This window comes from Cyanistes caeruleus, chromosome 3 (assembly GCF_971803275.1).
Source record: "Cyanistes caeruleus chromosome 3, bCyaCae1.hap1.1, whole genome shotgun sequence".
In the NCBI taxonomy this organism is placed as follows: Eukaryota; Metazoa; Chordata; class Aves; order Passeriformes; family Paridae; genus Cyanistes; species Cyanistes caeruleus.
This window is the reverse complement of record NC_141703.1, coordinates 33178848-33206122: the sequence shown is the minus strand read 5'-3', so window position 1 is coordinate 33206122 and position 27275 is coordinate 33178848. Positions and strand designations below refer to the sequence as shown.

At 44.6% G+C, this 27275-nt stretch overlaps 1 protein-coding gene and 1 long non-coding RNA gene across 2 annotated transcripts; both read right to left on the bottom strand.

Moving 5' to 3' along the window:
* Positions 1–1372: 1372 nt before the first annotated feature.
* Positions 1373–10272, bottom strand: LOC111945945 (uncharacterized). The gene is made up of 3 exons (XR_002871890.2): positions 10096–10272; positions 8835–8951; positions 1373–7592 (listed from the first exon to the last, which is right to left on the bottom strand). It is a non-coding gene; the product is annotated as an uncharacterized LOC111945945 (long non-coding RNA).
* Positions 10273–13048: 2776 nt separating this feature from the next.
* On the bottom strand, positions 13049–19923 carry CHST7 (carbohydrate sulfotransferase 7). The gene has a single exon (XM_086880661.1). It carries the CDS (start codon positions 19757–19759, stop codon positions 18356–18358), a length of 1404 nt encoding a protein of 467 aa, XP_086736787.1. The 5' UTR covers positions 19760–19923; the 3' UTR covers positions 13049–18355.
* Positions 19924–27275: the final 7352 nt, after the last annotated feature.

Below are 27275 nucleotides of genomic sequence, written 5' to 3'. Positions count from 1 at the left end.
AGAGTAACAAACCCTGGTGAAGATGGCTGAGTAGAACAACTCCTTTTCAGGCCTGCATGTCTTTTGCAATAAAAAGTCAATTTCCTTCACCTCCCTGGGAGCACAGGCAGTTCATCAGTTAAAGCTGAGGAGCCGTGAGCAGATCCTGTGACTGCCAAGGGCACTGCTACAAGCAGGCGCCCAACACTGGAATTTTCAGGGTGCTTTCCGTGAGAGGTGTTCCAAGCACTGCTGCTGCTGGCTCCAGGAGCAGCTCTGATCCTCTATCTCCAGTTATCAGAAAGGAGGAACACTATGACAAGTGTGTTTACACTCTGTGTTACATGTCTACTATGCAATGTAAACTGGCTTTTCTGATAAGCCTGAACAAGGCTGTGAAGGGTGAAGTATCACATACTTGGTACTTGACCAAGTCTAGCCCTATTCAAAGGATGCATGTTTTCTGGCCTATGAAAAGACAAAAAAAAAAAAAAAATTATTTACTTTTACAATGCAGAAATTGCCTTTGGGGAAATGACTACAGGAATTTCAACTGGAGGAGTGAAAAAAATTCTTTTTTGGCTGAACCTCCGAAGAGCTGATCTGAAGCAAGTAAATAGCAAAGGTTAAAATGACGTCTATTTTAATGAAATGATGGCTACTATGTTTTACTCCTGGGGGGGAGGGAAAGCTCTCACAGCAGGAATTCTAGCAACTTTAACAGATAGTGTGAGCTGTTCATGCTACTTAGGAGACCAAATTCTGTGATTTTTTTTGTCTTTATAATAAGATTGGCATGGTCCTTCATGTATAATATCAATTTAACTCCAATTGCAGTCTCTTTTTAGACTTCAGTACCGGTCAGAAGAATGTTTTTTAGTCTTATTCTGGACAGAAAAACCCTAAGAACTAATATGCTTCACATGCCTTTCAAAGAGAGGTTCAGTGTTTCTTTTAACTCTGAAGCAGCTCCCTGGAATAACATGCTTGACCTCAGCCTTGGCAGACATGGTGTCTGCTTCTGCACAAGTGTGGGAATGGAATTTGGATACTCTCAAGCCTAAACTTCATATGCTTTTCTTTAACATTTGGGGGAGGACCTCTTTGGGGGAGAAACCAGAGGAGTTACAGATGCATCAGCAGGGAGCTGAAAATTACTGAACTCATGACCCACTGAAACCTTAGAAGAAAGGGAAGACAATCCCTGACTAGGAGACACAGATCATCCAGGAGAAAAGCAGCCAGTAAATACCCTGGACTGGCTATAAACAATCTTGGTCATAATCAGACTTGCAGAAAGTAGGACAAAGCTGCTGAATAAGTTGAACACGTGAATCAGTTGAAGCCATGTAGATTAACAAATTCAAATATCCCTATATTGAAAAACACTCTGTAAAAAGTAGCCCATGCAAACTTTATTCTCAATGCAGAAGCAGGGTCTTGCTTCCCAAGGTTTAGGGGAGAGATTAATATGGTGCAGGGAAAAACCACATATTCTTCTTGGTCTGGAATTTTTGGGAGTGCCATTCTGAAAAATAACTTCCAGTAGAAATAAGCCTGCAAAGTGAAAGAGGAGGAAAGTGTGGAGGAAACAGTGAATTACAAAGCCAGGAAATGGTTTAAACAGGCAGCTCTACTGTGGGAACAGCACTGCAAACAATTACTATTCTTAATCTTACAGTCCTAAATGCTGAGAAGTTATGTTGGCTTCTGCATACCTTATCTAAAACAAGGGCACTGGGATAATGCAAAAGTAATAAAACCACCCCATCCTGACTGATCATAAAATCAAAGGCTTTTACAGGGCAGAACTGACTTGCTCCTACTCCAGAGCAAGGAAAATAACTTTGAACAATTTTTTTAAAGTAACCTCACACCATTTCTTATGTTTTTTTGATTCTAAAATGCCTATAGTAATGTTGAGACCAGTTCTATGGTAACATTAGTGTGATAAATATGGAGGTGCCTTATGAAACATGCACACGTACAAACAGGATGCAAATGCTTATCTAATATTTGAATCTGTGTTGCAGACTCAGATAACATTGATACTTGCAATTTATATAATGTTTTTGTTATGGAAATCAAACACTTGCAACAAAGCAATTGAATATTAGAATCAGTTCAGGTTTTCAGGTAATAAAATGACCTATCTGCTTTGGCTGCTTTATTCACTCTTCCACTGGTATTTCTTGATAATAATCTATTTTGCACTGCCCCACATGGACTTGCTGACATCCAAAATGCCAGTGGGTTTGAAGATTTATCTAGGGACTGAATGTTAACTGGGTGAGACAGCTCATTATAATTTATACTAGAATAAAAGACTTTATTAGTTGCCTGCACTGTCTCTGTCAGGGAACTTGCTGGTGGAGAAAGATATCTGCAGGGAGGGAGAGAAACCCTGGCTTATTGGGCACATGCTAAGGTGCCATGGGAAAAGTCAGTGTTTCCCTCAGGTTCTTGTGCAGTAGTACAGAGCCAGAAAGGATTTCTATTGGTGCTTGCAAGGGAGCAGCAATCTTTGTCCTAGGAAAATTAAAAATATTTGGGTTAGTTCTAGCTTTTATTAACATAATAATTTTAAATTTAATTTTCTGAAGCCACATTTCCTGCATTTTTTAACCTTTTGGAGCTTGAAAATGTCACATAGAAATACATTAGATACAGATTTTAAAAAAGGAGAGAGGGAGGCAGAATAGTCAAACTTCACTTTGGTGCCTGAGCACAATTTCAAAGCTGTGCTACTCTGCTAACTTATGCAAATTTGATTAATTAAATGGCAATAATTTGAAATGCTGCAATTAAAAGTCGCTTTTCTGCTTCTAATTGAAAAAAAACCCTCCAGATTTGCATTCCCTCAGAGAAAGTGAATGCCCAACTTAAAAGGTTTGTGCTGTAATGTTAAAATACTTAACTTTAGGCTATGAGAAATGAATTGGATTTATTTTTTAACTAGTAAAATCTCTGAAGTTGTTATTATTGAGGCAAAGAGAAGTAGGTCATGCAGTTCCATGTTGTAATATATTTATGACTTTTGTTTCCAGACTTCAGTTTAATCAGGGAGGTTATCCTCCACTGCCTGATTTTGAATTTCAGTCCTAAATTGCTTGGCTTGAAAGTCTCGATGTTGACACAGATTAATACCAGAAAGCAGAACACCAGAAGGCATTCTCTGGATCGTATCAGCCGATTAGTAATAGCTGTTGTGAAATAACAACTCCCAGCACACGGGGTCATTTGAGGTAAGTTTGTCTGATTTGAGTTTGGGATATCAGAAGTAAAGAAAGAGAGGTAAAATCACATGACCCATAGCTGGTTCTGGTGGACAAGGAGAATGTAAGCCATCTAAGGATGTTCCTAGTTTGCTTCCTTCCTTCAAGGGAGACAGGCTGCTATGCCTTGCCTTTGCAGTTTGCTACAGGTTGCCAGTTAATTAGTTTTGGTCAGTTCATAATACTCGACATCAGAAGCAGCACTTAACCTGAATTTTCACGTTCTTGTAGCTCTTACCCTCTTGTCATTTAAGATATAAACATATCAGTAAGGTTTCAGGTGGTGTCTTAGGGTTATCTCAAACATAAAAGTGCACCAGGTATCCAAAAGATATCATGCTGTCCTGACTAAGACTGCTGTGGTAGATAGTCTGTCCAAAACTTGTGGTGCTTCAGATCCCCCGAGGCACCTAAAGCCTGCATGGTGTGATAGGTTCAAGCTGGGAGCGGTCTAACCGCTGTCAGGGAGGGCTGTAATACATCTTAAATCCTATCCTCCCAAATAAACACAGCTTTTTGTGTGCAAGAAACTGGGTGCTACTGCACCAAATGTCTTTAATGATGCTGAAGTAATTGCTGCAAGCAGAGATTAGTAGAACTGGAATATAGTACTGTATCCCCTGAGACATCTTCACTCTGTTGGCAGCTATGCAACTGTCCTTTCAATATTTGCACTTGAAGCAGTGAGGATGTAAGGAGAACAGCAACTCCCTGCAGTACCAGGGCTTGGTTTCTTGGCATTCAGCACACCAACGGTGTGCAGGTCTCCAAGTCCCAGTTTGGGAGCTCAGTCTCCTAAAGAGGTTGAATGGCAAGGAATTATCATTTAAATACAACAGTGGGTGGGGAGGAGAGAGAAAGCAAAATATTGTGATAGCTCTCCACGTTGTGGGGATAGTAGCAGTAGAGGATGGGGAATAAACACCTGCTGGGCTTTCTGCCACTGGCTGGCTTGTGTACAAGCTTGGCTGAACTTTCATTCATGTGGACAAAATGCTGCAGTAACTTCAGCTTTGGGTCTCTTGATTGAGGCTTCATCCAAGGAAAGAAATGTTAGTGCTGCTTGGAGCTCCTGTTCTATCAACAAATTTCAGGTTAGTTATGAAGATGGTGTAACTTGTGGGCAAACAGTAGAGGTTCTCAGAAGCTGTGAAAATAGGCCTCAGGAAAAAAAAAGCAGAGAACTTAGAGCTAGCTGCAGCTGCAAGGCCTGAAAGTAACAAAGATACAATAATACAATATGCAAGGACGTGAAACAATAGTTGAGATTTTAGGCTTGGCCAAGATAGACCTTAAGACTGCAGAAAAATATGCTTACCAAGATAATAGAAAGTTTTAAGCTTAAAAATAGAGTATTATGTATTGTTAATAGAAAACAAACAAGTAAGCATTGTTTGAAGAAGGTGTACGTGGGCTTTAAGTGATTGGATAGAACAATTGTCTGTAAGCTTTAGCAATATGCTATTGGCTGAAAAACCTATAAAATGTTCTGTAACAAAGAGATTTCCGGCTGCTCGTGGCAGACATGAGCTTGTTCCATCTCCTGAGTCTGTACCTGAGACTGGTGCCCAGAATAAAAGCTGGTGATGTGTCACCCAGCAGTCCCATCCCATTTGTGAAACACCTCCAACAGTAACTGTTCTAGGTCAGCATCATCTTTCCATTTCTTATTACTTCCTTACTTCAAATAGACCTTGGAGTCTCTGGGAAATAGCAGGTACAAGCTGGTGTTGGCTTTTGTGGAGTTCATTGTTTCACACTGACTTACACCACTGGCTGCACTAGAACAAATAATCATAGTTGTCATTTGTAGTCAAGTCAGAAATAGGTCTTCTCTTCTTATTTGGCTGGTAGTAATGCAAAACTTACTGTGGCTTGACACATTTGTGATACACATGAACTTTGTATTTTATCTCAGAAATGAAAAAGGCTGATACTTTCAGGTCTTTCCTCAAGGCAAAGCCAGCGACTCAGCTCTCTTCTCACTGTAAAGAACTGATTTGGAATTTCCTTCCTTAAAATCTAATTAATGGTTTCCACCTTGGAGCCCACCAGCTGCTTTGATACCCTTTTAGTTGCAAGGCACAGCAAAAAGTAAACATTATTATGTAGAGAAATAAAATACAGATTTACATCAACATGGCTGGGATAGAGAGGTGTTATAACTTCTGAATCTGTTGTTAGAAAGAGTGAATGATCATGCAGACAACGAAGGTCTGGATGATATACTTCATTTTGTAAGATATTTGGAAAGTCCCTTCTCTAGAAGCCTTGGCCCATGCTGTCTTAGTCACTGTAGGAAGATGAATCTATGAGGATTAATAACTGAGTATTTATTCTCTGTTCTGTTTCTTATCTTTTCACCAGTTTTCACAGTGGAAAGAATTTACTAGCACTGTCATCTAGAGATTTGCGGGGCTGGATCTGGAGAAGGGGACCACAGGAAAGTGAAACATGGGGGATATTCAGGTAACTTTGGAACCCAAGGCTGATTGTAAAATGGGATGTTGCACTTAGTGAAAAGCATCTCCAGTGTGTGTGTGCCTACAAGTGCAATGGCCTATAAAATAGCTGCTTGTCTGTCAGAAAGAGCTTGGAATCATCCTGGCTAGTGTTCAGAAGACAGCAGGAGTGATTAAAAAGACAATGCTGAGAGCTGAAGCCAAACTCACAAGCCATCTGTTGCGCTATAAATCCAGTGCCGGAGCTGCTCACCGGTGCTGTCCAGAGCAGCGATGTGTGGGTGGCTTTGCCAGTCCTCTGGGAGGACGTGAGGTGGGGCCCTGGCAGAAATATCAGAGTCTGCTTTATCTCGCATTATCCTATCATATATAATCGGTAATTTTTCAGTATGCTAACATCAGCTGAATATTTGAACCAGATCAAACAAAGGAGGAGGGGAAATAATGAAAAGAGATGGTGATCAGAATTTAACTCTCCTTGAAGAGCTACAGAAGTTCTGCACACTGACTTTCTTTCCCCAGCCATTCTGTGTTTTCTTAAACCTATTTAATAAAGGATATTTGTCAATCTAACATTGCTTCTGTTCCAAGACTAGGGCACCTTTGCCATGACTAAGTTCAATATTCTCAAAGCAAAAAGTGACAGCTTACATTCAGTTTTTGTTTAGGGTAACGCTTGAAAATGTGATTATTTCTATATACACTATGTGTCCTGAGACATTTCATCAATAAAATAAAATTATCAAATCCATCCATATTAAAAATATTAAACAATACCATGTCTGCTCTCTTATTATGGGACAAGAAATCAAATTTAAATACTAAATGATTACATACAACCTGAAAAAGGGAATTATAACCTGAGGCAAATGTACAGCTATCCTGAAAGCACCTTTTGTTTGAGAAAGGATGAGTAATTAAGCACATGTCACACCTATAGAGAGAAACTTGGTTTATGGCATGAAATTTTGTATAACAATTGCAATACTGAAATGCACCTGTCTTTTGCTAGAACTGCCAGCCTCGTCTGCTCAGCAGTGCTTTTAGTTTTTACACTGCAATGAGGAGAAAGTGCTTCTCCACGGTTTGCTATGCCCCACTTCTCTCTGTACACTGGTCATCCTGTGCAGAAAATTGTTTCTGTGCTATTACAGCAGTGAGTTTGTCTCATGTGGTAGGTTTTAAAGCAGCAAACAGAAGTTGCACTCAGTAGGAAGCAGAGCTCTCCTGGTAGCCTCTGCTGTGCGGGAGGCAACCACCTCCCAGCCCCTGGACCAGACACTGTGGGGATGGATGTGGCTGTGGAGCTCCAGCCACCTGCTCCCACCCAGTCCCTCGGTACTCAGACCTCCATAGCCCAAAAGAGCCAGCTGGGCTAACTGAAGAGTGGGATTTGAACTGTGTGTATCCACGGTCAGTGATGTGGTTTCAAGCCAACCAGCAACTAAGGCCAGCTGCTCACTTGCCACCAGTGGGATGGGGGAGGGAATCGCAGGGACAAAAAGGAGAAAACTTGTGGGTTGAGATAAAGACAGTTTAGAAGGGAAAGCAAAAGCTGTGCACACAAGAAAAGCAGAACAAGGAATTCATTCACTATTTCCCACAGGCAGGCAGGTGTCCAGGCATCTCCAGGAGACCAGGGCCTCATCTCACACAACAGTGACTTGGGAAGACAAACACCATCCCTCCAAACGTCTTCTGCTTCCTTCTTCTGCCCCCAGCTTTACATGCCGAGCATGAGGCCACATCCTCTGGGGTACCTCTGTGGCCAGCTGGGGACAGCTCTCCTGGCTGTGTCACCTCCCAACTCCTTGTGCACCCCCAGTCTCCTCACTGGTGGGTGAGGAGCAGAAAAGGCCTTGATTCTGTGCAAGCACTGCCGAGCAATAAGGAAAGTATGCCTGTGTTATCAGCCCTGTCTGCAGCACAAATCCAAAACACAAAGCTGCTCTGAAAAAATCTTAACTTCCCCAGCCAAAAACAGCTCAGTTGGGCTTTTTAGCCACAGCAGGAATTTGGGGTTAGACCCCAGAGAGGCAGTGGTGTTGAGCAGCTTCAGTGAAAGAGAGGGCCCCCAAAGTGCATAGTGCATCTTCATCTAATGGATCCTGGGAGAAAGTCTCTTCAAGCACAAGAAACACCCATGTTGGTAAAACCCTACCGGAAGAATAAACAGGGCAAGATGTGATTTATCCTGGGTACTGGTATTTAAAAAGGGAGGAGAAGGGAGTGCCAGCAAATTCCCAGATTTCCCTTCACTAGGAAGAAATTAATTGCTACAACACTATGGTCAAATGTAAACAGAACTTCCCTCAGGTTACTATAAGCTATCCATAGGTGCATGCTTCAGTACAGATGCCCTGTCTGTGTGGGGCAGGACAACAGCAAGTAAGAAAAAAAAAAAAATCCAAAAAGCTTCTAAAAAGGAAGGTGGTCCATACTGGGCCTTTAGCCAATAAAATCTGCAAAGATGGATGTGCAATTTTTCTTGTAGAATTACACACTTTATTTGGAGAATAATACTATGCTTATATGAAAGCACTTGGTTACAAAAATCAACCTGATTTTACCTTTTAGCAGTTATTTCAAAGCTTGACTGTCAAGTCAGGATGTGAAGGATTTCAAAGGATGCAAACTTCACTCTGTATTAATTGTACTTATGATATTACAGGTATTCAAATTACTGTTTGCAGTTACATATGTCTAATACTACAGTTGGCTTAGATTAAGGAGTAACTATCACCCTCCCTGGATGCTTTTTACCTTCACTAGTTTAAAACCTCTCAATATCAGAATTAACTTCTCATGGGTAGAGCAGTGATGGAGCCCTGCAGGCACTCAGAAATAAGTCCCAGGAATAATTCTGTAGGGCCCTAGACTACTTGTGCATTCCCCAGATCAAAGCAGAGTTAGAAGATGAAAAAGTTTCATTAATTAAATGTCTAGCTCAAAATTATTCTACCTATTCTGTAAGAGATCACAAGAGACTTGTCTTCCACTTATCCCTGGACCTTTTCTTTCATGCAATAGTACAGATTTTTAAAATAATGTTTATTAAAGGCACAGCCTAACTTCTGAAGGACAGGATTTTTGCTGTGAGGGCTGGGGCATCACTCACCTGCTCAGCAGCGAGTAAAGGAGTTTTACACTCTGCATACTGAGGAGTGCTCCAAGGTCAGCCCTCAGGAGCTCAGTGTCTCAGAACTGGAATCCCTCCTGGCAGGAATCTGTGAAGCTGTAAGTACAGGCATGACCAGACACACTTTGACAGCTCCAAGCAACCTGAAACTCAGTTTAGAAATAAGCCAAGTTTATGCAGTCTTAAAATTGCTGACTAGCTGCTTCCTTCAGGGGTAGCATTACCAGTTTACAAGCAGCATGTTAAACTATGGTAGAGAGCTAAAAGCAGCAGGAGGGCCACTTTCCAGGGCAGAACTATCAAGGCAGCTACACATAACCTACACAGCTTGTCAAGATTTTAACTCCTTTCCTATTAAGGAACAAAGTTTTAAAAATATTGGCTAGCTATTATTATTATCACCCAATCTGAACAGAACTGCTTTGACTGTAAGTCCTTAGAAGAGTCAACTAGCAAATATTTTAATAAGAATTTACAGAGTCAATAGGAAGATATGGTTTCCAATATAAAATTTAAGGATGCAAAATGAAATTCATGCTAAAGCAGCTCTGCATTTACTGCAGCAGCTTGAGGCTGGGTCCTGCTTTCTAGCAGTTTCCACACTTTAGACATTAAAAACCTTGTAAACAGACAAAACCAATTTTCCGGTAAGCAAAAGCACCTCTTTTCACGCAAGAAATTGGTGTTATATAAATGACTGAAATATTTATCTGGTTATCTGATTTGAGGGCACGAAGGCAGAACTGGGACTTAAGCATGGAAGTGGATCAATAAACTAGGATGAACAAACCAAAGTGCTCTATTGAAACAAAAACTGTAAAATAGAGACCTCAATTGGAAATGAATAAGTTTGAAAGCTGAGTGTTTGGGGGAGAGTTGTTATTGTTGTTTAAAAATACAGTTCTATGCTTGTGACAAGAACAAGTTAGCACAGAGCAATGGTAGCAGGCTGTTTTCTGCATCCAGTAAGAGAAATAACAGGCTTAAACTAAATCAAGACAGATTCAAACTGATGATTGAGAGCAATTTTTTAACAGTGGACATACAGACATAACAGAGTAAATGACTGCTAAATGAAGTCTTTGTCCTTAATGATTTTAAAACCATCTTGGAACAAGTGACTCATCTCTAAACCCACTGGAGAAAGAGTTAAGTATCACTAAACTTTCACTAAACACATTCTTAAACTGGTTTTATTAAAAAAGGGAAAAAAATAAGGAGCGGGGGGGTGAATACTCACAACAATTCAGTCAAGTCATCCCTGCTCAAGCAGCAGCTGAAGTGATTGTGAAAAGCCACTGAAAGTTTTTCAAATCTTCCATCAGAGAGGCCTCTGCTGTACTTGGATTGATCTCCCACAGTCCTTTCCCATTACTTTAACAAGTGCTGCACTTCAGATCCTATCCAGAGCCCACCTGAAACTAGTTTCATGCCTGTGCATAAATAAACAAGGGACTAATCATTTCACAGCTGTATGGCAAAGCATTAAAGGCAGCTCAGCCACAGCAAGGGCCATGCTAGGCCTGGGTGGTCCCACATCCTGCACTTGCTGGCACAGCTGGGATTTCTACCCATGGCAAGTGAACAAGCACACAGCCTTTGCTTACGCAAACACACCCCACCTTTCCTTTCCCTTCAGCTCTTCTCATCTCGAGAAAAAAAGGGGCAACAACTGCTGTGTTAATGGTGCGGGCTTTGTGCTCCTCTTGATTTATTGTACAGCTCCAATATATTTTATTCAAATACTGGCAGAGGCACAATTACCAGATTTCCTCATAGGAAATGCTATGAGACACTAACCTATTGCAGAGTACTCCAGAACAAACTGGAGTCTGGAGTTAAGAACATTTCCATGAAAGTCAGCACTCCTTCCTTTTCACAGAGCACAAACGAAGCATCTTTAAACTAGGGCTGTGGTCTTTGTGCACATTAAAGCTGATTTTTCAGAAGACGTCAGCACTCTGTACAGATCTTTCTGTGGATTGTGGGGCTTCTGGACCACCAGCTTCATATCTAGTCATAACACGGTAGTCTACCATATCAGTTCCTAAATTATAGGAGTTGTCTTTTAAAATGAGTTGTTTCTTCCATCCCTTCCTGCCATGCTGTTCTCATGGTTAAAAAAAACCCTACCTTCTTCCAACTTCCAGGCTGAAATGATTCATTGCTGATGTGTAAAAATCTATTCTTATGCCAGTATTGTTCATAGCTTCATTACCTCTCTTCCACACTGCTGTTCACGCTGCTGTGCACTGCTGTCCTCTTTCAACCTTGACTTTGAGACTAAATAAACCACACAGCTTGGTCCTCTCCAAGTTATTCCACCTGACATTTCTCTGTATCTATTAAAAATATTACTTCACCCCCTTGGGGCTCAGGTGCCTATGACAAAGAACAATTAATACCACCATACATTTGCCCTTTTCATGACTAGCTCACTCAGGGCTTCAGAGTCACCCCTTGAGCCACCAGTGCTCCCTGACCAGGCACGCCTGAACACTGACTGCTGCTGCTACAGCAGTTCTGCAAAGCCAGCTCCAGCATACCAAAACTGTCACTCAGCTTCTGCCTGATTTGGACTTGGCCTCTTCAGAAAACCTAACTTACTTGTCTAACATCTCACAGACACTGTGGCACCAGAGACTAAGTCCAGCTCCTCTGAGAGCTTTTAAATACCTCAGCCATGAGATACTGCCTCCATCCTTTTTACCTCCTTCAATCTCCTAACAGATTGCTGCCCGCTTTCTAACCTCTGGCATGGACCAGGCGGTGCTCGTGGTGCCAGACGTGCTGCACAATCCATTCCTGCCCCAGGTGTGTCCAACCCTGAGTGTTGATCAAGTGCTGCACTGGAGAAAAAACAGCCACTTGTGATACATGCCTGATGAGGAGCATGAAAGGAGAGGCAGCAGACACTGAGTCTGACTCTTTCAGTGCTTGACTTTGCAGCACAGACATTGAACGCCTCTGTAAGCGAGCATAGACAAGAGTTTTCCTGGCATTTTTAAAAAGCTTATACTGAAAACAATAGATGTCAGTGATATACACGTGAGTCACTGCTAGAACTGGGACTTTTAAATCCAATGCACAGATACCTGTCACTTGAACCAAGGACACAGACAAGGACCTCCCCCAGACTCCTCTGTTCTGGCGCCTGGTGGTAATGCCCACTGCAGAAGTGACTGCAAAGACACTCCCAAATGGAGCTCAGACAAAAGCAGCTGGGTGAGACAGCTCTCACATCATCCCTTGTACTCACAGACCAAGCCCAACAGTAGCAGGAGGTGGGCAAAAACTCTATTTTTACAAATTTGAGCTTTAAAACTTCAGTTTTGCAGGAGAGCACTTCTTCCTGTGCATCCCACCCTAATGCTGCTCGGAGAGCAGGTGGGCAGTTAATAAATTCCTTATATGGAGGGAAAGAGGGGAGTCTGTTTTGCAGGAGAGATGTGCTTATGTGGGCTGGGAAAGGTATAGGGGAAAGCAAGTCACCATTGCCTTGTGGACCAGCTCGACACCCAGAGGCTGGTCCACTGCCAGTTGTCTGCACAGTCATTTGAACTGAGACATGGCAAAAGCTGCTGTTGAAGAGTTACCAGTTTCCCCCTGCAATTTGGACTCAGACTCTCCCTGCTCTCCATCTTCTCCCCCTTCCTTCCCTGAGCTTTCCTCCTCCATCTCCTCCAAACAATACACTCAGGGCAATTCCCAGTTCTTGGTCCCTACTTCTAGCTTGTTGTGTCCATGTTCCTTCCTTCCCTCACATACTCCTAGCCAATTTTTCCAACTCAAGCAGTCACAACTTCCTGTCTCTCCTCATCAAATCCCAGTCCCTAATTCATCCCACACCCAAGTCATTTGCCCAACAAATCCCACTACCCTCAACTAAAAGTGAATTACTTTCCCCATTCCCTCATGTTTACCCCATTTATCATCAATGTCTTCCCCCTCTCACCTATAGTATTTTCCATTATTAAGCACTGGAAAGCTGAACACTGGATTTGGGGGTCTTCCTTAGGAAGAACTACAACAGGGAAAGAGGGGATAGGAAAGAAGGCATCAGTGGGAACCAGGAATGGCAACCTCCTCCCTGTTGAGCCCAGTGATGAAGCCCCTGACAGTTACATGGTTTTGATTCCCACTGTACCACATTGAGTTTTCTATGGCAAAGAAAGAGGTTTGCACATGCTCACTTGAGATAAGACCAATGCAGTTTTTATTTGGTATAAAATAAAGATACACACATACCAAAACCACTTTTACTGAGCACGTGCTATCCATTTTATACAAACATTAATATATTTGGCCAAATCAGAATAGAAAGCAGAGGTAAAAATAAAAACATAGGGGACATCCTCTACAAAGAGGTAATTTCCCCCTACCCAAACTGGAGTTCCTGTCCCAAAACACTGAACTGGCAAATGATTTCCAAGCAAAAATCTTTGAGAATATTTGAACACAGGCTAAAGACAACCACATCCTAAATTAAAAAGAATATGCAACTGTTTTGACTGAAATTCCAAGAGACTTAAACCTTATGCCCATCACAATTCAGTCTATATACAGTTGAAGTTTGGCAAAGTTGGACCTTTAGAAACAGGGCAACAAATTTGGAAGCTCCAGGGAAGGACTGGATTCCCACTTAACAACAAGAAATGGCACTGCAGGTGCCCCTGGTTAACAGCAGAGCTTAACATCTCAGTGCTGGAAGCAAAAATTTCACAGTATTCAATATCCAGACTGCAGATCCTAAAACATTAATCAGCTTCCAACCTGTTGCTCAGAGCTGAGACTGCCAGATATACATCTCAGCAACAAACAACAGGCCCCTTAATCCCTGAAACCCACCACCTCAATGTGTTTGCATCCAGCGTTCATGTCTTTCAAACACAGCCAAGAGGACAGTCTGGACCTGGCCCCTCATACACACACACACAGAGCCAGCAGGGTGTTGAAAACTGCTAGTGCAAGGTTTGACAAATCATATTTCTCCCCTGTCATTCTCCATGGCGGTAGGTGTCACGTCAAGTTAAATGGGAAAGACAAAACAACATCTCAGGTAATCCCAGTGCTGCACGGATTGCATGGTGACTGAGAAATGACATGCACCATCAGAGAGTCTCAGTGACAGCTCTCTGTGTCCAAGAAAGGAACAGAACATGCTGTCAGGCTTGTTGGCTCTCAGGGTTTCAGTTGTTTAATTGTGTTACCATAACAAACCCAGAAACTCTGCAGTATTTTTATCATTGAGCTTCACTGAAAGTGGTGATACTGAGAACTTAATGCAGAAATTCAGGACTTTTCTTGATGCCCAGACTGATGGGGGAGGAGGGGGATAATATGACTCATGCAATACTGAAGTTGTTAAATAAGTAACTTCAGAACCATTCTAACACTTCTATTAGGTACTGCAACTGATGCCAAACTATTTCTATTGTACCTGCAGTATGTAAGTACATACTGTGGATATCTACAAGGACTCCATCAGTAATATCCTGAGGAGTAGAAATAAGGCAGGGCCCAAGTATTTCTTGGCCCTGGACTCCCGTCATTTCCCACAAGAATGTCATTAGTTTGCCTCCCCAAAAGAAACAATTTAAATACAGGTATGATGTTGTGAAAGAGCAGTTAACATGGAAATATCCCAGCCTTTTATGAATAATTACAGTACTGAAGTTTCTAACTCCCTTAACTCAGTGACAACCAGAAGTTAAGTAAAGTAAACACAGATGACAGAAATGTCTTGTGAGCATTTGTCAGTTTTGTACCCATTTCCCACTATGATTTTTAAATAAATAAAAGTTCTTAATTCATTCTAGCACAATGTAGCACAAGTAGGTAATTTTCATCAATCTCAGTCTGAAATACTAAAACTTTATGGCTGAGTCCTGCACTCCAGTTCTAAGCTTTCCAAGTTCAAGTTGGCTATAAAAATGTGTTTACTGTTCTCTTGCTTATCATGCCATGCTCTGCTCTAAATGCTCAATTTTCTACATCATCCAGTAGAACTGTGACTTCACCTCAAACTGCCCAAGCTATAAATGTCCAGCTGCTCTCAAAATGCAGTCCAACTATGGATGTCCTGCTTTCAGCAAGTTCTGGTTGGTACCAAAGATCTCTTCCACTAAAACTCCATGCTGGATGTTATAATCAGTCCTCTGTCTTTTCAGGTAAATACCAACACTGATATATGTTTTTTCTTCATGGCCTGAATTTCAAGACCAAGTACATGCTGTAATGCTGAATGATGTTGTCCAATGCCATCAAAGCACCCTGAAGAGAAAAATGGGATGCATTTGTTGGTGAGCCTTAGTTGTCCTCCTTGGGCAGAAGAATTTCAGAAAACCTTCAAACATGTGACTGAAGCTCACATGTCACACCACCAGTCATTAAGCAATTGTCATCCACATACTGTTCTAAGATGTCACTTTGGCCTACTTGCTCCTTTCTCAGCTTTGGATATTCCCTATGGATTTTTTAGATGAGTTTTCTAATGAATTCAGGTGCACTGAATACAAACCAAAAATTGCACTTGCTATATTTTGTACACTTTGCCCAATGGAGCCCTTTTCACATTATACCAAAATTAAAATAAAAAATAAAAAATAATCACTCATGGAGAGCAACCAGGCTAGTGAAAAACTTTTGCTGACAGAAATAATTCCTGACACAGAAAATGCACCTATCATAGAATATCCTGAGTTGGAAGACACCCACAAGGATCAGCAAAGTCCAACTCCAGGCCCTGCACAGCCCCAACAGTCACATCATGTGCCTGGAGCATTGTCCAAAAACTTCTTGAGCTCTGTCAGGCTGGTGCTGTGACCACTTTCCTGGGGAGCTGTTCCAGTGCCCAGCCACACTCTGGGTGAAGAATGTTCTCCTGATATCCAACCTAAACCTCCCCTGACACAGCTTCAGGCCATTCCCTGGGTCCTGTCACTGCTCACCAGAGAGAAGAGATCAGTGCCTGCCCTTCCACTCCCCCTCATGAGGAAGCTGTGGACTGCACTGAGCTCTCCTCTCAGTCTCCTCCAGGCTGAACACACCAAGTGACCTCAGATGCTTCTCACCCTTCACCACCTCTGCAGCTCAAACATGGAAACAGTTTCAGAAAACACCAAATAATTTCCAATAAGAGGATTTCCTCACAGCTATAAGAATCTAGTAAAGCTAGATGTTAGCACTTCTTTGCTCATCATGATGAACCATTTCAAGTGAAATTAAGTGTGAATTTTGAAAGACTTATGAAAGACATTTACCACCTGAAATGGCATGATGAGATTCCCTGTCAGGATGAGGAGAATGCTTAACTGTTGCATCACACAATTCTGTGACTGCAACTTGCTAAGAAAAAATCAACAGGATATACTGGATTTTAATCTCACATTCAATTTAAGAAAATAAGTACCGTATAATCTTTTGGCATGCACAAAAATCTTAATTTCTTTCCAAACCTGTTAGTGCAAGCCAGGCTGGGTGTAGTCCCAGAAAAGCCTTCCAAAATAGGTTACCTGACACAAGTTATCAAGGCATTGTACAGGTATTGTCTATCTATACAAATACCATTATTAAATGCCACTGAAACACCCAGAGACAAATTTTGGTGTCACAGGCACTGTGAGAGAATGCAGAAACATCCCTTAGATAAGACACAAGGTTTCCCAGAACAAAATGAAACCCTTTAATTGTTACTTCAAGCAGAAGCCCAAGGTTGCAAAACTGTAGGAAGTACGCTACAGGAAAATGGATAAATTTGTTTAAAAACATATTTATTACTACATTTTCCTGTCAGATAATGAAAGAAACCCGCCTCTTGTGCCAACATACTCTCAGATGGGAAGATCAAGGGAAAAAAGAGCTAAAATAAATGAAGGTTCATCCTAACTTAGTGATATGCTGTACAGCATAACACTCAAGAGCACAAAAATGTACAGTGTAATTCAAACACCTCCTCCATGATAACATAACATCTTTGAACTGCCTTTATTTTCAGCATTTTATATAAATACTGCTTTCTTTCTGATCCTGGATTATTCTCAATTTGAAACCCACATTCTGGGTTTGTATGAGGACCACATATAAGCATCCCTAAAATCCTGTACATTCTTGTGGGGCCATTTAAAGACTACCAGACTGTAATAGATTCAAAAGCAGTCTCTATGAAATGAGGAAACTGCAGCCTTAAACTACAACTGAACCTTCTATCCCCACTTCATGAAATTAAGAAACAATCAACTTGCAGATACACACACACACCTTCTGGCACAAGTTGCAGGATATCTGCAAGAACACATAATTTTAAAATCCAAAATAAAACTCCAGGGGTTTTTTTTGTTTGTTTGTTTCAATTGTTTGTTTTTTCAATGTAAGATTTTATTTGTGAACTTCATGATTAATTTGTCTTAGCCTCTTAGGAAACATTTGTTTTTGTCCAGGAGTTGCCAGCTGAGAGGATGTTATTGTTTGGCAGGGATGTGATCAGGAGGACCCTGAGCACGGCACAATGTGTCAGCCCGGAAGAGAGAGAAGAAAAGTGATTCTCTCATCTGACGGGGAAAACCAAACGGAAATGTCGAGCATTTGCCTTCCAGTTTCATTCACCCCTACACGTGTTCCAAAGAAACATGTTAGTCACCAGCATCTCACATGAGTATCACCAAACTATATCAATATATGTATATATAAAAAAAAATCCTACTTTCAAAACAATTACAGATTTCTTATGAAAAGCAAAGATTTCTGCCACAAATACCTTTGAAACACATAAGCAGGCAAATGCTTTCCCTCTCTGCGTGACCACATACCCTGCTGCTCAGAAGGATGGACAGAGTTTGACACAGTTCCCCTTCCCTCAGCCCCCTCCCTACAGCACCAGCAATGAACAGGGGCAGAGACCATCCCTGCAGAGCAGGTTTGGAGCAGGAGTGCTGAGTCCTACCCTGCAGCAGGCACCCTCCTGGCTGTCCAGGGCCCTGCTGACCTCGCAGACTTCACAGAAGCCTCTTGTGTTTCAGCAGCAGTAGGACAGAGGTCAGTGTGATTCAGAGCTCCAGAAGGGCAATGCTCTCACAGAAACACCTTCCAGGCCCTCTAGTTCCTTGCTGAGAGTATTCACCTGGGGGATTTTTAAATTTTCATGCAGTTTGTTTGTAGCATACCCGTGCTTTATACAGGGTCACGGTTTCATGCTAAAAGGCTCCAAGAGTGATGCCGTACTCGGAGGACGCCTCTCGCCAAACCCTTCTCGTAAATAAAACATCCCCCTGCCCTCTCCACGCAGCCCAGAAGGAACACACACAAACCACAACGAAGCCACAGCGGCAGGGGGTGCCTGGGCTCTGCAGCGCTGCCTGTACCCGAGGCGAGGCGAGCGTCCCTCAGCCGGGGCTGTCCCCGAGGGAGCGCCCGGGCCACCGAGTGGGCGCCTACCATGGCAGCGGTGACCCCCGCGCTCAGCTCTGCCCGACGGCGCCCGTCCGGGACGTGGGGCTCGGGCGCTACCGGCTGTCGCCGGCGCTGAGGGGGTAGGCGAGGATGCTCATGGCCTCTCCGCACGCCGCCTCCACCTGCCGCACCTGCTGGCGGCTGAGGCGCTCCCGCCAGGCGTGCACGGCCTCCCGCGCGTCCCGGGCGGAGATGAGGAAGGGCCGGTCGGAGGAGTAGGCGGCGCCGCGGGTCATGTTGAGCACGAAGTCCTCCAGGGCTGGCGGCACCGTCAGCCCGGCGAAGCGCAGCAGGCGGCGCAGCTCGGCGCGGGGCTCCCGCACCAGGTCCTCGTAGCGGAGCTGCGTGTAGCGGCGGCGGAGCCAGTCCGGGGCGCGCCGGGCCAGGAGGAGATCGCGGAGCCAAGACTGGCAGATCACCTCCAGCGCGCCGCCGAGGAAGAACTCGGCGCGGTGCTGCGGCTGCGGCGGCCGCCCGCCGCCCAGCAGCCCGGCCGGCAGCAGGAGATGCTGCTGCTGGTGGCGGGCCGGGCCCCGCGGCTCGGCGCGGTGGCGGCTGCGCAGCACCTGGACGCTCTCCCGCAGCAGCGCCTGCCGCGCCTTCAGGCGGGAGTTGTGGACGGCGCGGGGGTCGCGGAAGAGCTGCACCACCCGCAGGTTGAGGCCGGGCTCCCGCAGCAGCGGCAGCAGCGCGCCCAGCTCCAGCAGCCGCACGTCCTTGATGACCACCACCGGGTACTTGCGGCACTCGGCCTCCAGCTCCCGCAGCGCCCGCGGCGGACACGTCTCCTCGCAGGTGGCGCCGTCGACGAGGCCGATCTCCCCGCGGGGCCGCGGGGCGGCGGGGCAGAGCGGCGGCGAGCAGATCACCTTGTTGGTCCGCCAGCCGAAGATGCTGGCCGTGGTGAGGTTGTCGGCGGCGGGCGGGGCGGGGGCCAGCGGGTCGCGGGGGCCGGACGGGGCGGTGTAGAGGCGCAGGACGGAGAAGTCGCATCGGAAGAGGGCGCGCAGCATGTCGCGGAGGGCTCCCTGCAGGCTCAACGCGTCCCCCGGGTAGAGCGCCTGCCAAAGGTGCCACATGGGCTCGTACAGGTAGAAGACGTCGGGGTGCTGGTTGAAGAGCTCCCCGAGGAAAGAGGAGCCCGTTCGCCAGGTAGCGTGCAGGTAGATGTGCCGCTTCCCCGCCGTGCCCGCGCTGCCGTTACCCGCCGCCCCGGCCGTGCCCGCCTCATCCTCCTCCTCTTCCTCGTCCAGCGGCGGCCGCTGCTCCCAGCCCCACTCACTCAGCGCCTCCTCCAGGCTCGGGCAGCGCCGCAGCAGCGGCTCCTCGTCCGCTCGCCCGCGCCTAGCCCCGTAGTCCAGCGCGTAGGGCACCAGCAGCAGCAGCAGCAGCGTGTACAGCACCAGCACCGCGGCGAAGCGGCGATGTTCGCCTCGCCACCGTCGCCGGCCCTTCATCGCTGGGGCCGGCTCGGACCCCGGCTCCGCCGACCCTCCGTCTGCCGGCGGGCGGCTCTTTGCGGAGAAGCAAAGTTAGCGGCGGCGGCGGGGATGTGGGCGGCGGGCGGTCCTCCCCGCCGGGGAGCACGCCCACGGGCACGCCGGCCCGGCTCCGGGCCGCTGGCCGCGCCGCCCGCCGCTCTCGCAGCCGCCTCCTCCTTCTCGTCCTGCTCCTCCTCGCAGCGCGACGCGGAAGCGCCCGCACCTGCCCCCGCTGCCGCCTGAGAAGCCGCCGGCGGCGGGGCGCGGGCTGCTGCTGCTCCCGGTGCCGCTGCGCCGGGCTCCGGGCCGCCCCTCGCCCGGCCCCCCTCCCTCCCCCCGGGCAGGGCCGGAGGGCGGGCTCGGCACGGCGGGACTCACCCCCGCCCGGGAAGGGGCGCACCGAAAAGGAGGTGTGTTAGCCAGGACAGGTACCGAGCAACCGAGGGGGTCCCGAGGAGGACTGGTTGGTCCTGCTATTCACCAGCGCTCCGGAGAAAGAACACGTAAGACACTACAGTAAGGAGAAGAGGTGCAAATGTATTTTTAGGGTAGACGACGGATATTAAATTCTGCAGTGAGTTTCAGAAATGCTGCAGTTCGGCGCTGTAGAGAGCTGCGGGGTTTCTCAGCCGCACTTTTGTCTACGTGTGTGTGCTGATGGGATGCGGACATCTCGATCGTGACTCATTGCTCCAGTTCTCACACCTGTAAGCTCCAAAGCTCTCTGAGCGGGTCACCCTTTGCAGCTGGAAGGAAAAAATGGGCACCCACAGAGGAACGTTCAACCTATTGTGGATGTCTTCCTGATGGTCCTCGCCAGCAGGAGAGGAGAGTTAGGAGCAGTAACAGTAGGAGCATAAAGTTACCAGTTCAGAAGTGGACATCTAGTTTTTTTGACATCTAAGATTAATTGAAATCTCCCAGGAGATGGAAAGTCAACAAGATGTTGACTTCAGATGTTTAAATTAAAATGTATAGTCTCAGAGTCTCCAGCCCAGCCCCTACCTCACCTTGGAAGATGCTCACATAAGGAGATGGACCATGATCCCATGATCCTGGTTAAGGCATCCAGACGTCAGGAAAGTGAGGTCCCTTTCCTGCAGATAGTGTAGTGGGAGCTGCTGACAGAGCTGCCTCCAGAGGTGGTATCCTCTGTAAAACACTACTAATATTTAGGTATGGTGTGCAGAGAGAAATTCAGAGAGGATAACCCAATTCTTGCCCTCGGTGTACGATGCTTTGATTCCCAGAAGAGCCTTTGTGGTATATAAGCACCTGTGGTTAGATACATGACACAGCCTTTGTCAATGCACAACAGAGAGCAGAAACAACCCATTAGTCTCATGGGTTCTGAAAATTCTCCATCTGTAGTACAGATATATAGATACACAGCCTGAAGATTCTGGACATAGTGTGAATGTCTAGTTATTAAATAATAATCTAATTATGAATTTGTCAGGCAAAGCCCAAGGACCAGAAATCAATGTGAGAGAGAAAAAGCATACTTCTCTTCTGTCCAGGTGGGGAGCCAGTAGTCTGCCTGCTAATGCTTTACTTGCCCCATGTTAATAAGTGTTAAAGGCTGGGCTTCTTTCCCTTTATAGCATGCTGAGTGAGTACATGGTGCCAAACAAGATTTGTGAGCTCCTTAGCTGAAGAATGTTGAAATTATAGCATTGGAAAGGAAATTCTGCCTCAACATACATTTTACTGTTAATATCTTTAAACACCAAGATACACCAGTATCTCACACTTAGCAATGTGAGTTTCACCTCTGACTCATTAATACCAGGATTTCATCCAGACTCTCAAGCAACTAAAGGAGAACAACGGAATAAAAACACACTTGCCAAAATCAGGTTACAGTCTTGCAAAAAAGAACCCTTCCTCATCCAAAAACCATGCATACTAAGTATTTTGAGTCTGACTTGTAGCTGATTTGTGTGGCTTCATGTAAAATAGTAATTTGGATAGATTTACCAAGATGGGATCCTGAGAAGTGCCAGTGAGAATGGGTAACTCTGAGATGTCAGGATTTCCCCTTTTTAAGATAAAATACTGGGTTGGCAGTAGCATCAGCACCACTGGTGGCCAATGAGCCCTGCCGCAAGACATGTTACTTTAAACTAATTATGTATGGGTTTCTATGACACATCCTTAGGCCTAGGAACTAAAATCAAGGTCTTAAACCTGCCTAACTGAAGTAAAACTGTCTTTCAAAGAGTCAAACATCTCACAGAGTAAGACAACCTGTCAGAAAAATGTGAAACCATAGAAATAAAACTACATATGTCTTAAGCTGATTTTTTTTTTCTTTTTGCAGACAGTGGAGCTACAAACTTCTGTGGCAACTGTTCTAGAATAATTAAATAAAATAATTTTACCACAAGTTACATAATTTAGTAAAAATAAAACCATAGTTGTTAAAAGATTAGCAGATAAAAAAAGAATGACAGTAAATGTTTTGTTCTGCACCTTCATAACAGTTCCTCTCCTGCAAGAGGATTAGACTGTGTTTACTTCAGTTGTTTTGGGTTAGAGCTTTTTTGGCACAGAGGGATTCCAGCAAAGCCAGTATTTATTTTGCCACCCAGCAGGTGCCTGAACTAGGCACTGGTAATCATTGAGTTCAGCCTTCTTGAAGCAAGTGTGTACTTCACAAAAAGTACCTAACCTGAGCATTGGGGAGCGGACTGCTGGTCTAAATGGAGTGGGAAGAGATCAGCTTTCTCTTTTATTGATTTTCAGTTCCGTACTGTGTTCTCACTTCAGCACAGATAAGAGGGGTGATTTTCCTATTTAGGCTTTTTCTATAAATCATAAAGGCATCATTTACATACACAAATGATCTGCATCTCCTAAGATCAGGACAGTTCTGTAACCAAGGGAGATAGCCAAGTTATTCACTGATCTGTGAAGTAGTCTTCCCATTTGGCATCCAGTTCCTGCCATTTTTTTGGTGATAATTCTGTGCTTAATATTATTTTTTAAAGAGGGGGAAAATAATATAGGCATTACATGTTCTGCATACTTTAGTATTGCAGTATTTCCTTTCTAGTTTCCAGGCTTGTCACTGTAAGTACTGGCTGTTTTTAATATAACATAACATCGGCTTCCTGTGTATTATCTCTCTAACTTAATTTTTGCTCTTCTGTCTCCCACGGTGCTTCTACTGTCAAGAGAGACAGTAAATGCTGGAATGCAGCATTTCAGCCTCAATAATTTTTATCTTCTCAGCAGAGGCTTCAAAATAGAAATAGTTGCCTCTATATCTTGCAATCTTTCAGCTCTCCCATGCTCTTGTCATTTTCACAGAGTACTTTGTGAGTAAAAATAGCTTGATTTGCTGATAAAATTAAACATGCTTTGCACACAGAGCACCGCCCTCAAACATCCTGACTGTTAATGAGCTCTTTGCTTGCACATGTTGTCACTCACAGGCTTCAGCCAAGAGGAAGTCCGTGGTTAGTAGCAGCTTAAAAACCTTCCAGAAGCCAACAAGCTAGGACAAATGTCCTTATTTTTGAAGTTACTTTGTCATCAGATGTTCCAACATGTGCAATACCACATGTTTTGCATATGGGACCAGACTTAGTAACTCACATTTTAGAAATGACATGTTGAGAATAGTGGGAAGGACAAGCTGGTCCAGGCAAGATGGCTGGTTGCAAAGGGACTTTTTGTAGTGTAGTTTTCCCCAAAAGTGGAACAGAGATTGAGGACCTGCAAAAGGTCAAAAATGTCACAGAAATTATGAGAGACTCTGTGGAAATTTAGAGGATCTGAGGAAGATGGGAAGTAAGAGAAAAGCAGAGTAGACTTCTAATCCAGGGTTAGTAAGCAGTTGGGTGGAAGCAGTTTCAGATGCAAAACCACATTCAGAAGGTAGCAATTCAGCTTTCTGCACGTACATCTGATGTCACTCTTGAGCATCTGCAAGGAAGACAAGGAAATGATGCAGGGAAACGGTGGCATTCTTAACTACCTCAGTCTTGTCTACTCCTGATCATTACACTGGCAGAAATCCAGACCTCTGAGTTTCTCTGTGGGCTGATTTGAGAGAAGCCAGGTGTACAGTTACTGGTCTCAGCCAGCACGGCTTCACGAGAGGAAAGTCCTGCTTATCAAACCTGATTTCCTGTTATGACAAGATAACCCACTCAGGTGATCAAGGGCTTGGATTTCAGTAAAGCTTTCAATACTGTTTCTCACAGGATCCTCCTGGACAAAATGTCCAGCACACAGCTGGATAAACACATGGTGAGCAACTGGCTCACAACAGGTCAGGCATAAAGGATTACAGTGAATACAGACATCAGGCTGGTGACATGTCACTAGTGGGGCACCACAGGGCTCTATCATAGGTCTTGTGCTCTTAGACATCTTCATAAAGGGCTTGGATGCAGGACTGGAAGGGATACTAAGCAGGTTTGCAGACAATACGAAGCTGAAAGGACAGAGGCCCTGCAGAGAGACTTGAACAAATCAGAGGCTGGGCAATCACCAACAGTGTGAAGTTCAGCAAGGCAAAGTGCCAGATTCTGCACCTGGGATGGGGCAGAATGTATGGACAGACTGGGGAATGAGATGCTGGAAAGCAGCACCATGGAAAGGGACATGGGGGTCCTGATCAAGTTGAACATGAGTAATCAGTGTGTTCTGGCAGCCAGGAGGGCCAACTGTGCCCTGGGGTGCATCAGGCACAGCATCACCAGCCGGGCAAGGGAGGGGATTGTCCTGCTCTGCTCTGCTCTGCTCTGCTCTGCTCTGCTCTGCTCTGCTCTGCTCTGGGGCAGCCTCACCTGGAATATTGTGTGTGCAGTTTTGGGTGCTGCAATATAAGGAAAATATAAAACTATTAGAGAGTGTCCAAAGGAGGGCAACGAAGATGGTGGAGGGCATTGAGGGGATGCTGTCTGAGGAGTGGCTGAGGGCATTTAGTCTGTTCAGCCTGGAGGAGACTGAGGAGATGCCTCATGGCAGTCTACAACTTCCGCATAAGGGGAAGGGGAGGGGCAGGAACTGTTCTCTCTGGTGAGCAGTGACAGGACCCGAGGGAATGGCCTGAAGCTGTGCCACGGAGGTTTAGTTTAGATATTAGAAAAAGTTCTTCACCCAGAGGGTGGCTGGGCACTGGAATAGGCTCCCCAGGGAAGTGGTCACAGCACCAAACCTGACAGAATTTGAGGAGCATTTGGGCAACACTCAGGCACTAGGCGTGATTCTTGGGGATGATCCTGTGCAGGGCCAGGAGCTGGACTTTGATGATCCTTGAAGGTCCCCTCCAGCTCAGCGTATTCTGCGATCCTGTACAGCTTCAGGTTTTGGCTAATACAATTACACAGCCACCATGCAACTCACACCAACCAATGGCTCTGCAAAAGAGCAAGGGTAGCAGAAAGGCATGAGACTCCTCTGTACCCCTCAGACTGAGGGAAGCTGGCAGCTGAGTTTGGGGACCAACAGCCTGTGTGGAGTTGGAAGGGAGCAGATGCATTGCTCCCTTTTCTCACGAATGTCTCCAGTTATTCCTGAGAACTGGTAAAGTTGTAAAGTTAGGCCTGCTAGTGCTCTCTGCTTCCTGACATACGGGCTGGGTACAGAGAGTGAGCTGAGAAGGTGTTCAGGTTAAGCCAAATTCAGCACTGTAGCTTGTGCTTGGGCTCAGGGTTGCTTGATAGCCCAGTGCAGCATTGTTGAATCAGCAGCCTGATGGGTACCTAGCTATGGGAACTCTTCTGTGCCCAAGAGAAGCAAAGACGTTTTATTTCTGCTTTTGATTTATTTAAAAATGAAGATATAGTTAATATACTACACTGTAGTTGTCAGAGTAGAGGTTGTCTGTGGCTTTCCAAGAACATGAGATCTGAGTACTAAAATGGCAAAAAACAAAAAAAAGGAAGCAGGAAGGTTTGGGGTTTTTAAATTTAAAACATGGTTATGCCATCAGTGATCTTGTGAGCTCCTCCAACTTCCTCTAAGAAAGGAAGCTAATGCCATCATTTAAGATGATAGAAAATGCTACTAGGAAAGGTAATAAGAAAATGCAGGAGGTGGAAGGCAGAGCAAAGTAAGCTTGTGTATTTGTTGAGTTTCCAGAGGAATCTCAGAAGGAAGTCTGTTAGTATTTATAACAGTGTAAATTCAGATAAGTCATCAACAATGAAAGAAAAAAGCACCTATTCCGTAATCCAACTCAATGCTAATATAACTTGACTTTTCCTAAATTCTGTCAAGGATGACTGTAATCTGAAGATTTTAAATCTCTTCCCTGTCGAGTGGGCTCTGTTGTCCCATTATCAGAAAGGCAGTTCTCTCACAGCCCAGAAACACACTAGACCAATAGCCAGCACCTCCATCACACCGCCTGGCAATTAACAGTAGCTGCCACAGTAAAATTATTCCTATGGTAATGTGTTTGGGGGTCTCACAGCTTTGAGTACAAGAATTGCCTCTAACTCATAGAGTTAGAGAGTGGGAAATAAAATGAGTGGGAAATAATAGTTTTTAATGGCAGAAACTGTGAATCTTTTTCTGCTTTCTCTTATTGTCACAGACTTACTATTACTGAATTAGAGATGCTGATTAACAGCAAGCTTTTGCAACTTGACAAGTTAAGCCATTGTGTTGGCATAATTAGGGAACTAATTCTTTCACAGGTCACTCAAGCAAAGAAATGAACTAGAAAATTTAAGACCTATTTTTAACGGGGGATTTTTTTGTCCCCAGAGCAACCCCTCTGACAGCTATTGTAACAAAATACTTGCAATTCTCCTGCACTTTCTTAAGGCAACACTTTCATGCACAGAATATATTTTTTTGGACTGAGTATCTATCTGCCTTTTTATTCACTTCAGTCATATGTGCAAATCCATACTGGGATATGCAAATGAAAATGCTGAGTGCTCAATCACTGCACCTACTTTATAAATATGTCCCATCAAGTTTTCTAAAGATAATTTTGTAAATTCAGAATTTCTGAATAATTTCTGCAAATTATTCCCAGGAGACATTACTGTGCCTGTATGGAAGAAAGACAAATGCCAGAATGTATAATTCACTTGAAAATTAATCTTGTATATGCTTGTGCCAGATTATTTAACTTTCATGAGGAAAATGTTAGCAGGGAAAAAGATACTGATTCTGAGAAATTCCTGGGTTTCCGGAACTTCTGGGTACCAGGTGAACTCCCTGCCTGTCATTACTGGTTATTAATGAGGAAGTCTTCTCTGGGCTTGTTATGCTGTTAATTGGGGGTTTCCAACTGGAATGGTAGTCAGCAGACCACAATTTCTTTTTTCAGCTGTCTATTGAGTGCAGCACATTTGAAAATTGGTGTTAGTCTCTTGCTTTGGGCCTTCACTACAAGCTTTACAAAATTTGTCCAAAACAATCATAGCACAACTAGGCACCTGCAGCACACCATTTATTTAGTGGGGCATCCCTATGCCTGTATGCTTTAAACACTGGGTGAAAACCATTTTGGTTTTAC